At 46.6% G+C, this 15,383-nt stretch overlaps 1 protein-coding gene across 1 annotated transcript in view; it reads left to right on the plus strand.

Annotated features, from left to right (window-relative positions):
- The first annotated feature begins 997 nt into the window (after window positions 1-997).
- CACNA1E (calcium voltage-gated channel subunit alpha1 E) overlaps window positions 998-15,383 on the plus strand; it is a 336,624-nt gene continuing 322,238 nt past the window's right edge. The window contains exon 1 of the mRNA XM_064370632.1: window positions 998-2,093. Coding sequence (XP_064226702.1) covers window positions 1,829-2,093 — 265 coding nt within the window. The 5' untranslated portion in view covers window positions 998-1,828. The remainder of the gene's footprint in view (window positions 2,094-15,383) is intronic.

The raw sequence follows: 15,383 nt of genomic DNA on the forward strand, positions 1-15,383 counted from the left end.
ATGAGGGGATCGTTCTGATTGTTCAGATTTCGAGAAGGGTAGATTTAGCCCATAACTCACCATGGAGGGCCCTTCTAGGAGAGGTGGGGCAGGGCTCCGCCAGCGAGGAACCAGGAGGCCGCCCCGTGAGGGCAGAAGGTCCTGCCAGGAGCCAGCGCCAACAGCAGAGTGTAGAACCCCCAGAGGTCCCAGCCTCCCCCACGGGGCTTCCGAGATGCTAAGTGGGGAGATGGGGAGAGGGTGCTGCCTTCTCCTTGGAAATCCCTGGCAGTGTTCGTGGAGCCTGGGAGGTGCGGAGGTGCGGAGGAGCAGCGATGCAGCCATGGAGCGTGGCGCGCAAAGGCCCGGCCTCCTCGCTAGGGCGGCGGTGGGCCCGTGGCAGCGCGCCCGGCACCGAGCAGGGCACAGCCCTGGGGACACCTCTCTGCGGGGATCCAAGGCGCGCGTGCGTGTGCGCCCCACGCCAGGCCCTCGCTCTCTTGCGGAGACTCCGCCGCGTCGCCGGCTGCGCCTGCCTCTCTCCTCTCGGCTTTACTTGGGGGAAAGGGGACTCTTCACTGGACCTTTGCAGCGGTGGCCGCTACCCTTTGGCCACATAAATCAAGAAGGCAAGCCAGCCTCACCTCCCAGGAACCTCCAGCCTTCCGGCTGCGTCCCCGCCTCTCCCGCCTCGCCAGCTCCTCCCCCGCTTCTCCCGGGCGCTCTCGCGCGCCTCGCTGCGCCTCTGCGCTCCGCTCGCCCTCCCCTGCCTCGCCTCCCCTCTCTCCTTCCGCATCTTCGCCAGTGCTCCGCCGAGGGCGCTGCCTGGGTGGAAGAGGAAGACCGAGCCGTTAGTGAGGAAGTTCGGTCTGTGGACAAGCGTGTTGCCAGGCCGCCGAAGGCTCGGCTGCAACCTGTTCCTCGCCCGCCGGTGCTCGCCGCCCGCCCGCTCGCGCTCCCGCCCTCTCGGCGGCGCAGCCGCGGATCGCTGTTGCATGCTGATCCGGGGAGGCGGCGGTGGCGAGCGCTCCGGGCGGATGCTGGCACTCGGGCTTCGCTGCTCTCTGGATGCTGCTCAACTTCTAGCCCAAGCGCAGGAGCTTTGAAGTCATTTGTCCCTCTCCACTTGGATCGACTTCTTATTTTGAGATTTTGGGCATTGCGGTTTACGCAGGAACCTCAATATCGCTCTTCCCTCCTTCCTTTCTCTTTCTCCAACCTTTGGATGCCTCTCTGCTGGTAGATTTAAGGACCCAAGTCTTCGTGGTGGAATTTCTTAGATGGACTCGCGGGGGTTGGCGTTATAAAGCATGTCACCGTAACCCCGTCCTCGTTTTTATTTTTTTAAAAAAAGTTCTTTTGTTTTCATTTTCCCCTCCCTCCTACCCCTTCCCCCAACCAATAAATCACGAAACTGTTACCTAGCGGGCCGGTGCCTGCCTCTCTCCCAGAACTAGGTGGTGCGTCTGCCAGAAGAGGAGCTATGTTTGAAGAGCAGCCTACTCCACCCCTCTCCTCTGTGATCCCTGAACACCACCACACACTGGCATTTTGAAAAAAATATTTTCCTTCAGAAACTGAGCACCCCCAAGCCCTACCCCCCGTTTTTTTTTTTTTTTTCCTTCTTGAGGAATGGAGCTTCGCAGAGGTTGCATTTAGATTCAACAGTTCACAGCGGTGGGCTGCTGCTGCTGCCTCTCCGAAGGGCTCGCGGAGCTCCACAGAGGCGGTGGTCCCCGTGCCTGTCTGGATGCGGCTCTGAGTCTCCCTGTGTCTTTCTGCTTGTTGCTGTGTGCGGGTGTTCGGCTGCGATCACCTTTGTGTGTCTTCTGTCTGTTTAAACTTCAGGATGGCTCGCTTCGGGGAGGCGGTGGTCGCCAGGCCGGGGTCGGGCGATGGAGACTCGGACCAGAGCAGGAACCGGCAAGGAACCCCCGTGCCGGCCTCGGGGCAGGCGGCCGCCTACAAGCAGACGAAAGCGCAGAGGGCGCGGACTATGGCTTTGTACAACCCCATTCCCGTCCGGCAGAACTGTTTCACCGTCAACAGATCCCTGTTCATCTTCGGAGAAGATAACATTGTCAGGAAATATGCCAAGAAGCTCATCGATTGGCCATATCCTTTCTTGCCCACCATAACTCCCTCTCCCCCTTCTTCGGGTGAAGCGGGGGACCTAGCATGGAATGTATCCCCCACCCCCTTCCTGGTGCCAATTTGCCCCTTTGCTGAAGCGGTGCATCTAAGGGGCAAGCTTGGTGCCTTGGAGACCGGTTTGTGCACTAGTGTTTTTTTCAAGGTAAGACTTTTGGTTTTTTATTTTTCCTGTGTGGAAATCTCCAGTGTCCCTGGGTGCGTCCCTTTCTGGGCTGGGCTTTGTCTGATTCCCAGCCCCCTCCCCACCCCTACTCCCTTCACATGCCGCACTCTACAAAGATTGGGCTGCCCCAATGCTTCCTTTCATAATCAGTTCTCATTTTCCTCCCTTTAAGCCAGCCACTCTGCCTCTATCCCCGCCAGCCAGGAGATACTGCACTGTCTTCGTGTAGGGAAGTCAAGTCTCCATGAGGGGATTTATCAGTTCAGAAGCTCCCAGAGCACTGGGCCAAAATCCTGTATACAGATAGACTAATGAATAAATAAAACAGGCTTTTGACTGGGGACTCAGCTAACTCTGGGGACTTTTTAAGTTCCACTGAAAGTGGCATGAATGAGTGTCTGTCAGGGGAGGTGATCTCTGTTGCCATGGCCCAAACAGCTCAAACTTGGAGTTCTCTTCTCAGCCAAGGGAGAGCAGCTCATCAGGTCCATCCTTTCCTTGGTCTTGGGTTGGGTACTCTTACTTCTTAGTGCTTGACCCAGCTGGTTGCTCTCTCAGTACCCAGGATTCAGGTGGGTCTGCTGGGCCTGCATTCATCCGCCGAGGCCAGAGGTGTGCACGCAGTCTCTCTCTCCTTAGCTCCAAAGGAACTGCTCTCCCAAAAGCACTGGTGGGGGCCATCTCTGATGGTGGTGGTGTCAGGGTGAACAGGCATGGAAGGAGCTGCTCTGCAGGTTTAATCGAGTACACCAAATGCAGGCTGCTGATTAGGCAGCTTGCTGCCTTGTTCTTCACTGAGGATTGGATGCCTGGCAAGGCCGTTAGGAATTGGGGGGTGGTGGGGTGGTGAAGGCGATTAGTAGGAGGCAAGCTAGTGGTCTGGTGTTAAATATGGGGGTGGGGTTAGAGACATGGGACTTTGGGAGGGAGATTTGGGAGGGATGTACCTGCAAAGGAGGCCCCTCCTTTTCTCCCCTATTCTCCCTCTTTCCCACCCCCACTCTCCAGGTGTGCAGCAGTGAGGCAGCTGGAGCTGCCTTAAGTCCCTAGTGTTAGCCAGGCACCCAGCTCCTTTCCCCCAGGGCTTGGGCATCTGCCTACTCCCCCCACCCCAGCCTCTGGCCTTCCCCTCCTTCTTCCCTAGTTTCCTGCCTCAGCCGCTCCATGATTGGCTGGTGCGTGGTGCTTCTAGGCAGCACCCCTCATTAGAAACGAAGGAGCATCTCTAAGCAGATATTCTTCCTGCTGCTGTTCGCATCCTCCCACAGCCACCCCTGGCTGGGTTTCTCCCTCTCTCCTCCTCCCTGCACTCCCCTCCCCTGTTCCACTCCCACAGAGTGATCCCGGGCCATCCATTGCCTGAGTTGAACGTATCTAGCTAGGGTGGGGGTTTCGGGCGGGGGAGGGGTCGGGTCCCTGCAGTCACGCCTGCCGGTGCGCTGCACAAAGCCAACAGATGTCATTGTGTTGTGTGCTGCTGCTGCAAATATTCCTCTAGGCAGTCTACGGATTTCCCAGCCTGGGCCCTCCTTTCTCGCTTGCCTTCTACAGTTCTCGAAACCTTCCCATCCACCAGGTGCTGCTTTGCTGTGCCCCTATTTAGGGGCGTGTTTATTCAGACAGGCGCCCTCCCTTTCTTTGCGGTAGACAAAGCCGCCCAACTGCCCCGCGGGTGGCAAAGTGTGCCAGCAGCCATCGTTGGCACCTCGGACAGCGCCTCCGAAACTCCCAGCGGCCCTGGGGTCCCCAGTTACCCAGGTTCAGCACCTCGGGTACTTCCGGGCTGAGAGACCAGGCACGTTTCCTACACCACGCGGTCACCTCTTTTCACGTTTTCTCTTCCGCTGCAAAGACACCGCCTTTCCACCAGGCATTGCGAGCGCGCAAGGTGCGGCTGTGAGTCTTACTCCTCCCTTTCCTTGTCTTTGGCCAAAATGGACCAAAGAGAGTCAAACCAGAGACTCTCGAGGGAGTTGATTTTAGCATCATGCACTGTGCCTTGGCCCTGAGCCCTGTCCCAATGATCTCCTCTGTCTGCATAGTTGGAAATTTCACAGTGGTTCTACAGCATGTAGGCTGTGGTAACAGTGTTCAGAGAACATCTGCTAAGGTGTTTAGTGGAGCCCTGTTGGAAAATGTAAAATACACCATGTTTACTTTTTTTCTTCTGTACAATGTAATTGACTAATATATTCCCTCTGGTGGTGACCACGTGGAAACATTGGGTTACCGTGGGAAACGCACCTAAATTCCTAGTCTCAACTTCCTTTCCTTTCTAAACATCCAACTTCCCAAAATAACTTGCTTTGTCTTACTGGGAGTCAGTCTGGGTAGTGGTTGTCCATAGAGCTAGGCTGCCTGGGTTCAAATCCTAGTTTCTTCACCAGCTCCGTGACCTTGAAAAGTTACTTCATTACTCTGTGACTCAGTTGTCTTATCTGTTAAATGAGGATGATAGTAATAATGGGAGAATTAAATGAGTTAATATATATCACACACCTAAAACATTACCTAATTACCCAATAAACATTAGTTGTTATTATTAATGATGTCCTTCAGAAATTTCAGCCTGCCTGAAGTGGGGAGGGGTCTCAGTTCAAGGTGAAGTCTTCTAGATTCCTGCCTCTCAAAGAGAGCAAGGGGCTGCATCCACATCACTTGGGAGCTTGCTAAAAATTCAGAATCCTGGGCCCCACTCCAATCCTGCTGAATCAGAATCTGCATCGTAATAAGATCTCCATGTAATTAATATGCTCATTAAAGTTTAGGAAGTACTTCTTTGCTCTTTGTAAGGGCCAGTTTTTTTTTTTTTTTTTAAGAAAAGAAGGTGGTTCTGTTGTTCAGAAAACATGCCAAGACCTGCTTTCATATTGACACATGCAAATTTAGCATGCTTGGGAATTTTGTTCGTATTACAACACCTTTTGAGACTTACACTTTATCATAGGCTGCAGAAAGTCACTGTAGGACGAGGGGGATGATGTTAGGATGAGGGGGATGATGTACATTTCTATGTGCTGCGTTAGTGGTCTCTTCATGCTGCGTGTTACTGGTCTTTCATCATGTTTGTCTGAAAAGATTGGTTAGGTAAAAGGAATGGTTTAAGTTATGCTTCTAGGACACCCTCACCTCGACTTGGAGGGGAAGGGTAACCTTATCCAGTTATTAATAGGGGAGGTCTAGTTCTTATGGGAAGAAATACCCAAGACAGCCCAGATTTGGCATGGAAGATGGAGGCAAGTCAACAGCCTACTCTGAATGTGTTTCATTTTTCTTGGAAGCTACATCTGCATAGGGAGATAATTTTATTTTCTTACGGCACTTTCCTCTGCAGTGGATACCATACTCTTTTTAAAAATGCTAATGTGATTTAAAATGTGATGTTACATTCTATATGATTCCTCCTTTTCTTTTATGCTCATCTAATAGAGCTAACCGAAGGGTTCTTTTCTTCTCTGGCAGTTGGCTGTTCTGAGTGCCCTCCCGTGTTCACCGTGCTGCAGCTTACCTGCTCTCACTCTTTCATGCCCAGGGCCAGTTACCCGGCCAGTTACCCTGTGGGCATACAGCACCTCATATATGGTTTGTGTGATGCCCCACACTTGTCTGAACTTTTCCAGGTCAGGGGTGTGAAGGGAAGAAGTGGTGTGTCTGCCTTGGAGACTCTATTCCGGAGTTGGGCAATAGGATATTCCCCCCATGCCCCTATCACGTTGGTCGTCTCCTCAGGGGAGCACATGTTTTATGTGGAAATGAACATGGCTGACAGGAAGATCAGATATGTTTGCAGCCCTGAGATAATGAAGCTCATCACAGCGAACCTGTGGACATTAATCCATGATTTCTTATTGTAGAGAATTTCATTGTATCCCCAGAGCACTCTGACTTTGAATCAGAGATTATATGCTTTATTATTATGAATCTCCCGTTGTAGACTGTCCATTTATTTTGGAGGATTTTGGTGAGGATTACCAAAAGTTTTAGTTTGTAAATCTCCCATTTTGGCATATCCTTTTCTTCTGCTTTGGTTGTCTATAAATATGCAGCACGTTGCAGGATAGTAGACTGAGGTCCTGGTAAGAATTTCAGGTTTGATGTAACTCTAGTGAATCATGAGTCGGGATGCCTTGATTAGGGAAGACGTCCGCAGCCAACAAGGGTGAAGTCTGTAATTATATCCTATGACCAGATAATGCAGAAGGACTTCATGTCTTCTGGGTACCTGTGCACAGATGCGGATGGTAAAACAGATAGTGACTGCAGCTGGCACTGAAGCTGTAGGAGAAAGATCTTCATTTTCCGAGCATCCCAGGACAATCTCTGAATTGCCTGTTGGCTTTGCTTTTAATATGAAGTTTGGGTAATGTTTCTTCTGGAAACCAGGCCATGACCTGTTGTGGGGACCATTTGTAATTGGGATGCAGCCTGGAAAATGAGTTGGAGTGAAGGAGTTTGACAGAAATGAAAAGACTTGAGGATAGAGACAAAAATATCCTGAATGTGATAGTTTTGTCTGTTGGTTTGCATGTCATTATTTCTCCATTTCCCTCCACTTGCTTTTTCTGCAATAGTCTCAGTGCATGCTATGAATTAAAGGAGGAAGAGGAAAGTAACGAGAACAGGCCTGTTTTTTTCCTCTTCTGAAACATCCAGACTCTGAAATTATTAGCTCCATCCAAAATTACTTATCTCTTTATAGCGTTGCTGTACAGAGTGTAGGAGTTTTTTCCCCCTCAAACTCTGTTGCTTTCCCCCTTCTTTATAGGAACATCTGGTTTCATTCAATCTTCATATTCTTGGTGAAAATAAACTGAGTGAAGCTTTGCTAAGCTCTCAGAACTCTTGCAAACCTTTGACTCCATGTGTTCGATGAGCAGGTCAGCCGCCTCCCTTACGTCATGCACAGGGCTGCCTGGAAAGCTACAGCTCACCAGACACCAAAGCCCAGATGTGCAATTCAGTCCATCAGGGGTGACTCTGCTGATCTTATTTTGCTTATCACTGACCACAAAGACATAAAGGATGGAACCTTAATGCAACTCTAATTAATATCCTTTTATTCAAGCAAGGGGTTGGGGGAGAGAGAGAGAGAGATACAGACAGACACCAGGTCTTTGCTTTCTCTTTCTGCCCATCTTTTCATCTTTCTATATTTCTCCCTCTCTCATTTTTAGGTTCAGCCTTTGTGAATAATTCATTATATGTGTGGGTTTTTCCTAGGATTTTCAGAAAAGGAAGGTTATTTGTCTTCCTCTTGGATAGGATTAAGGTCTCTCACAGAGGGCCAACTTCAGAAATCCACTTTTTCTCCAAGACCTTTGTTTTCTGCAGTGGGACCGTGACACGACAAAAGGAAGCTGGGGGGAAATCTTGTAACACACTTTTTCTTGCCATTTTTATGATGAGTGCCTCTTACCCAGCCCTGTTACATGTGAGTGCCCCAAAAATATGCAACTTCTAGCCTTTTCTTCTCAGAGACCCTGGTTAAGTGGAAGGTACCTGCCACTCTGAATCCTGTTGTCATCTTGGGTTTTCACACTGATAAATGCTGAACAACTAAGCTAAGGAACAGTCCTCTGTAACCATTTCTTTTTCCAATTCCAGTGTGAATTCTCATAGGAATTACAGGGAGCAGGGGTGGTTGTGGGGAACAGGCATGGAATTCAGTGTGTAACACTCCACCACCTCTACCACCACCACCACCACGTGGCTTCTAAAGCAGTCCCTTCCAAAGAGTGATAGAAACATGAGGGGCTTGGATCAGTGTTACTTTCCCCAAGCCTTCTAAACCTACACAGAGAGGATGCATGTGTGGGTTCACCCATCAGTCATGCTTCCAGCATCAATCCTAATTAAGGACAGAAAGTACAGCATAGAGTTTTTAGACTCCCCCAACCTCATGGATTCTTAGTGTTAAACTTATCGCAGGGAGATGTTTATGGTGTATCTTTGCTCACTGAGCACCCCGAATATGCTTCCTTATAAACCTTGATGAGCCCCAGTGTCCCTATCTCTGGAAAGTAGCTAGAAGCTAGAAGATGTGTTCTTATAAGGTGAAGATGGGCCAGATTAAGGGGAACGGCAGTGAATGACTTTAAAATGTGTTGGTTATCTAAGACATCCTCCCTGCCACCTCCCAGAGTAGTGGGTACTTCTTAGGAGCTTCCTTTATTGTATTTTAAGCTCCAAATTTGTAGGACTAAATATTCCACCCTTAATCCTCTTACTTATTAAAAAAAAAAAAGGAGCCTCAAATAGACCCATTTGTAAAGCGGTAGTTAATCCCAGAAGCAGGTGGGCAGGGCTTGGGAATGTTACGCCCAGCCAAGGCTTCAGAGAGAGGCCTTGCCTGGCACCTGTGCCAAGTGTGGTCTTTTTGCCTGTGGGTGGTTGATTTGAATCACTGTTGTAACTCTGCATAATCTTAAGGCTCTCTATTTTTTTTGCTGCATTTGGTCTTTTGCTGCATTTTTGCTGCATTCGGGCTGCATCAATTCCCCTCATCTCTGGAGAATTTGGAAAGCCTCTTTCAGATATATGCTTGACTTTTCCAAAGGCTGTGTCATTAAAGGTTGCGGGGGTGGTCATCTTTCTTCCCTTTAGGGGAGGGATGAAAAGGATGCAGCTGGATGGTGGGTAGCAGGCTAGAGGGGAAAGGAAGAAATGCTCTGCTGTAGATCATGGATGGAGCCTTGATGATGCTCAGTTTCTGGCATCATTGCTGAGATACGGGACATCGTGCGTGGCTTTCCGGATCTAGAGCGGAGGCTCTGAAAACCAGCACCGGGAGGAAAATTAATTCTCATGAGCCCTTCCCAGCCTTCAGCTTAGCTGTAGGTTGGAAGTTTTTCAAACTTTCTGTGCCTTTTTCTCAATTTCCACATCATTGTCTCATGGGGCTGGTCAGAGCCAAAAAGCATGAAATGGATTTTCAACAGTCACTCACTAACGTCCTGGCAATTTCCAACTGTGTGCTCCTAGGAACTGTTTTGCTGCTTTTCTATCAGGGACCATGCCTTTCAGCAGGTGATTTCCATCAACATCAAGGCTAATTCCTCATTTAGTTCCTTTGCGTTGAAATCAGACACAGGCGGTCTGCCTGTTTCATCTACACTACTGGCTGTCGAACTGTGTCTCAGAATCACCTGGAGGGCTTGTTAAACTACAGATTACTAGACCCCACTTCCAGAGTTTCTGGTTCAGTAGGTATGAGTAGGGCCGGAGAATTTTCACTGGTCACAAGTTTCCAGGTGATACTGATGCTGCTGGCCTTGGAATCATGCTTTGAAAACCATTGCTGTACACGGTTTTGTTATCTGCCTGGAAATGCCTTTCTAGAAGGCCAATCTTACAAATTGCTGATGCGTTTCCTCATCCTAAATCTCGCTCATTTACCAGCTAAAGCCCGGCTGCTAACAAAAACTTAACGCTTTGGGTTTGGGTAGTAAGGAGGCTTTAAAACTTCTCTAACAAAATGCTGATGACCTTGAGAACAGGGACATATTAAACGAAATATATGTCATGATCAACGTTGAGTTAGTTTATCTTGTTCTCTCAGGACTTACCACTGAGAACAGGCTGTTCTGAGAAAGGGCATGCCCCTATTTAATTCCGGCCCCTAGCACATGCTGGGACATAGTAAATGTTCAGTAAACTTTTGTTGGATAATTTATAACCAAATTGGCTGCTATTGAGTCAGCAAGCATCAACAAAGTGCCTTGTGTTGCCCTGAATAAGACCTGTAAGACCAGGTGTGGCCCTAGGGAGGGGGCAGGAGGTTGCCAGGAGGTGGTATGAGGGCAGGGGATGGCTGGGAGGGGAGTGAAGACTTATCACATGGGAATTGAGAGGCTGTAAAAGACAAGATTTAGCTACTTCATGATTATGCTTAGGATTCTTTCAGTTTCTATATTATTGGATGCAGGCTTTCTCACTGTAAAAAAAAAAAAAAAGGGTATTTGTTACCTGGCATTTTATTACATGGAATTCTTTATTAATTGGCATATAGTATAATGACAGTTGAGATTTGTAATGGTGACCCGAGGGTACCACAGAGTGTTGGAGTACTTTCTGAATATTGCCAATGAAGCATTCGTTGTATTACATTCAACATAGTTCCACTGGTGTGTGCTCTTCCTTGTATTTTGAGCTTTGTGTGATTTATAATTCATATTGATTATATAAGTAGCTCTTTATCACTGTTTTTGGTTAAATGAATCAAAGCATTCTTCTCCAGCTATACCAGATGACAGAGGAATTGGTATGTTGTTCTAGAAATCAGTGCTTTTAGTTCTGGAAATATTATAGGACCTGGAGGTAAATCCTGGTGCAATTACCATGTATCAGGTGATAGTTAGAACAAAGTCATTATCTAAAAAATGGTCTAATAGCTCAGCAGGCTTTAGATTTACTGGGCAAGTTCCCCAGCTGGTAAGCTGGTGTTACATCTAACTGGGTGTGTTTGTTTCTGTAGGCTAACATAGAAAATGAACCACCAGGATTTCCAAGAGAGCTTCCAATAAGCATCTCAGCAAGAGGTTGTCAGATGGTACCTTCACCAACTTGACTCTGAGTTATCCAACTTTTGTGCCTTGGGCTTATTTTCCTGCTTTTTTTTTTTTTTTTTACTTGCACTTCCCTCCTCCTCGAAGATCAGATGTTGAGCTCTAAAATGATTCAGTTGTAGGGTGATGGTCTTTGGGTTTCTAAGCATCAGTCTGAAACTCTCTGCAACTTTAGAGTATGACCTAAGTAAGTGTCTGAGTAGTGACCTGAGTAAGTGTCTAGAGGGCATCTAGATGACCCTTTTTGGAGTGTTGGGACCATTGGGTCTCTCTAGTACAGTGTTTATTTGCTTTCTATGTTGGGATCACAAATCCTACTGACATCTAGTTGATGCTATAGACCTGCTCTCCTGAAAAATGCACATACATTTTGCATTCAATTTTAGAGGTCTATGAATCACAATTTCAAAACATCTACCATGTAAAAAAATCCCACTGTTTGGGATGTTGGGATGCTGGGCTATCAGGAGTAGTGATTGTTAATGAAACATCACTTTGTGAGCGAGTATGACAGGAATTTGATACGAAGGAGCTGGAGAGATGGTTGCACTGGGCTGTCAGCCAGGCTCCCGTGATAGAACACAAGCAATCTAACCAAAGGGCGGGAATTTAGTGCAGAAACTCTTTCTACATCACTGTGAAAGACGACTGTCAAGCTGGAATACTTCCTCTGACAGGGTGCTCTTCTGTTATTAAGAAAATTTAAGATATAGGGAGTGGAAATATTCCTCCTTATAGCTTCCATCGGCTCTTTCCCCTCCTGTTTTCTGTTTTGTAAAGCAGTGGAGACTCAGTCTACTTCTTTTCCCTTGATGGTCTTATGGCACTGAGCAGCACTGTTGGTGGACTTTTGGCACCTGTGGCCCTTATGGACGTGACTTGTGAGTAATGCGACTGAGAACTAATTTTACATTTTACTTAATTCTAGTTACGTTAAATTTAAATAGCCACACGTGGCTAGTGGCTACTGTACAGGATGGCACAGGCAGAGGGGATGCATAATGAGTCCCAAAGCTTGAAGCTCCCCTGTGGTTCTGTCATTCATTAGCTTTGTTACTGGGCAGCGTCTCCTTGGCTTGGTGTGCAGGGCTTCTCATGAGCCACTCTGCACGTTGCCCCAGCTTTCCTTGACCACTGTAATCACCGTCTCTTCAGCTGCTTCAGCGGCTACTGATCTCTGAAGACATCATCTTCTTTCAGGCCTCCATGCCTTTGTACTTGCTGCTCTTCCACCCGGAATGAGTCTGGCTTTAAGATTGTACTCAGAGGTCACTTCCTCTGTGAAGCCTTCCTTGATTTCTCTTGGCCAAATAAGACTAGCTTTGTCCTTTGGGATCTCATAGGGTGCCTTATTTATTACTGTGTCATAACACATACCACATAATTTTAGCATTGGTTTAAAATCCTTGCGAGGGGAGGGGACATTATTTAATTACCAGATAATAAGACAATGCATATTAACATCAGCATTTAACACATTCATTTCAATTAAAATACTCTTTTTTTTTTGAGATGGAGTCTTGCTCTGTCACCCAGGCTGGAGTGCAGTGGCGCCATCTTGGCTTACTACAACCTCCGCCTCATGGGTTCAAGTGATTCTCCTGCCTCAGCTTCCCAAGTAGCTGGGACTACAGGTACATGCTGCCATGCCTGATTAATTTTTTGTATTTTAGTAGAGACGGGGTTCACCCTGTTGCTCAGGCTGGTTGCAAGCTTCTGAGCCCAGGCAATCCACCAGCCTCCGCCTCCCAAAGTGCTGGGATTACAGGTGTGAGCCACTGCACCTGGCCCAATTAAAATACTTTTTGAAGTGTGTGTGTGTGTGTGTGTGTGTGATTTTTAATAAAATGTTTTTAATTTTTAATTTTTTTACAGAAGTAACATTCTGTTTCTGACTTGAGGTTGTAGTCAGCTAAAATCTCTGGATCTTTTAATATAAATTGATGACAGAGTTAGTTTTCTCTCACTCTGTTGTCATTCAGTTTAATTTTTGAATCTAGATTCAAGACTCTGTGTTTATATCAAGTACATTTTATCTCCTTGCTTTTGATCCAGCAGTTCATCCTGTAGAGATCCTTTTCAGTTGAGAACAAGGAACCAACATCCATTGAACATCTACCAAGTTTCAGGCTCTACTTCAAGCAAGTATGTTATCCACATTTTAAATATGGGGAACCTGAGGTGAAAGCAGATTAAATCGCTTGCCCAAGGTCACCACCAGTGAACTTGAACCCCATGGTCTGACTCCAAAGTTTAAGTGATTTCTACACCACACTGTCTATGGACTCTGCTGTTGCGTGAGTGAGCTCCCCACCCTGAGCACTGTGTCGTCTGCAGATTTATCAGCACAGACTTAATGCTTTCATTCGAGTAATTGATAAAGAATAGCGTTAGAATCAGGGACCCGCTTTCTGCTTATCGTCAGTGCATCAGTCAGCGCGCGCTGACTGTTGAGCTTTTCTCAGGTATTCTGATCTGTGCGTTAGCCTGCTGCCAGTTCTGTATTCTGTCTGTAAAAATATTGTATGAGATATTCTTGTCACATGCTTTACTGAAATCAGTACACATTTTCATGACTACTTCATGTCTATTTTAAGCAGGACGTATTATCTGGCTTTCTCCAAAGTCCACTTTAGGTATCATTTTCAGAGACCCAGACAATATTTTATTTCTTCCTTGGACAATAAAAGTGTTGTGTCCTAGAATCTCAGGAGTTGAAGGGATATTAGATGTCATCTAGTCCAATGCCCAGTTGATGAAAGCTTCACCTTAGAATTCAGGATTTACCAGTCTCTGCATGGAAGCATTAGGGTATTAGGGTATCATTGTTAAAAACATGACCTCTGGATTCAAATCTCAGTGTCGCCTCTGCCACTTCATAGCTGTGTGCCTCAGGCAACCTGCTTACCTTTGTGGTGCCTTGGACTTTTCACATGTAAAATGGAGATAGTAATTTGCTTAAAATGGACATAGTGTATCATAGCATTTTTTGTGAGGGTCAGATGAGATAATACATGCAAAGTGCTTAGAACAATGTTTGGCAAACAGTAAGCTGTGAGTAAATCTTGGTTATTAGTATATGGTTAATGGATACATAAACATTTAACTTCTGCGGCTAAGTTTTCTCCTTCCGACAATGCTGTCCTACTTCCTCCTGACTCTTACCAAGTTTCATGGTCCTCCTGACTCTTACCAAGAACCTGAGTGCTCCCAGATAATGTTTACGTGACCTTGAATTGGTCTCATGACCTCCCTGAGCCCCAGTGTCTTCAGATGTGAAGTGGAGGCCACTTTTCCTGCTTTGCCTACCTTCTAAGACTGCTGTGAGGTTAGCATTGGCTAATGCGTCTGAAAGCCCTTTGCAAACATATTAGTTATTAGTATTAATGTTGACAGAGTCTATACATATGTAACACTTACTGAACATTTACTGTATGCCACATTACTATGCTAAGTGCTGCCCATGGAGTATTGCATTGATGCTTCGTGACAATCCTATGGAGATAGGCATTCTTGTTTTCTGCCTTTCATAGTGAGAAGGATTAAGGTGTGGAGAGGTTAACGCCTTCCCTTAAGATTGCGCAGTAAGAGCTGGAGGCCTGGACCAGAGCCGGTGCTCTTAATCACTGAAGCTAGTCTTTCCATAAGCCTTTTTTTCTTCCTTATCAAAGTTATTGGGTTTACATTTTTTAAAATAAAATTTAAAATATCTACATCAAAACCTGTTTTCTTTTGTATGTTTCTAATGCTGGTTTTATACCAGTATTGTACCTAAGGACCCATTTGGATTTACAACCAGAAAACATATCTTCAGGAGCAATAATGATGCAGAATTTTCCCAGCAAGCTTTAATAAAAACAGATAGGATACTTAAGATGATCTATAACCTTAAACAGACTCACTTGATTTTGTCTTTGTTTGAACAAAAATGGCAGCCATAAATTTCAGATGGCTTGATGGGTGGCATGTAGTTGAATCCCCTTTCGATTCTTGGCATCTGGGCAGATTTTATTCCCGGGGGTTGCCAGCCTCCTAGCGAACTACTTCCTGTCTGCTAGATTTCTTGGGTATTTAGGGTCTCTATGTTTGTTTTATCAAATAAGAGAGAAAAGATTGGAATCCACACGCTATGGAGGGAGCTTCATGAAGGGTTAGGGTGATGTGGGGGGAAGGAGAAAACTCCATTGCTTGGAACCCTTGGAAATGTGCCTAATGAAGAGGACCCTGGTGAAGGTCCTCTGCTAGGGATATTAGGGGCATTCTACTTGTGGGAAATGTTTACTGTTGTGGATGAGAATGGAGAAATAGGAAGCACCACTTGGCTTCTGGAAACCAGACAGAACACTCAAAAGAAATTAAGGAGTGGGCCTACAAAGTTAAAGGAACTGCCTCTCCTTTCTGCTAACTTTGGATTGTTTTTGCATGGAAATTTGTATTTGTGAAATAACTGAGCCATATGGATGCACAAGGATGCATGTGTTCTTCTAGTCTGTTGATATGAGGAGCAGTTGAAGGGTGTGGGC

The sequence above is a fragment of the Aotus nancymaae genome, unplaced genomic scaffold (assembly GCF_030222135.1).
Source record: "Aotus nancymaae isolate 86718 unplaced genomic scaffold, 86718_ANA_hifiasm-v0.15.2.pri h1tg000108l, whole genome shotgun sequence".
In the NCBI taxonomy this organism is placed as follows: domain Eukaryota; kingdom Metazoa; phylum Chordata; class Mammalia; order Primates; family Aotidae; genus Aotus; species Aotus nancymaae.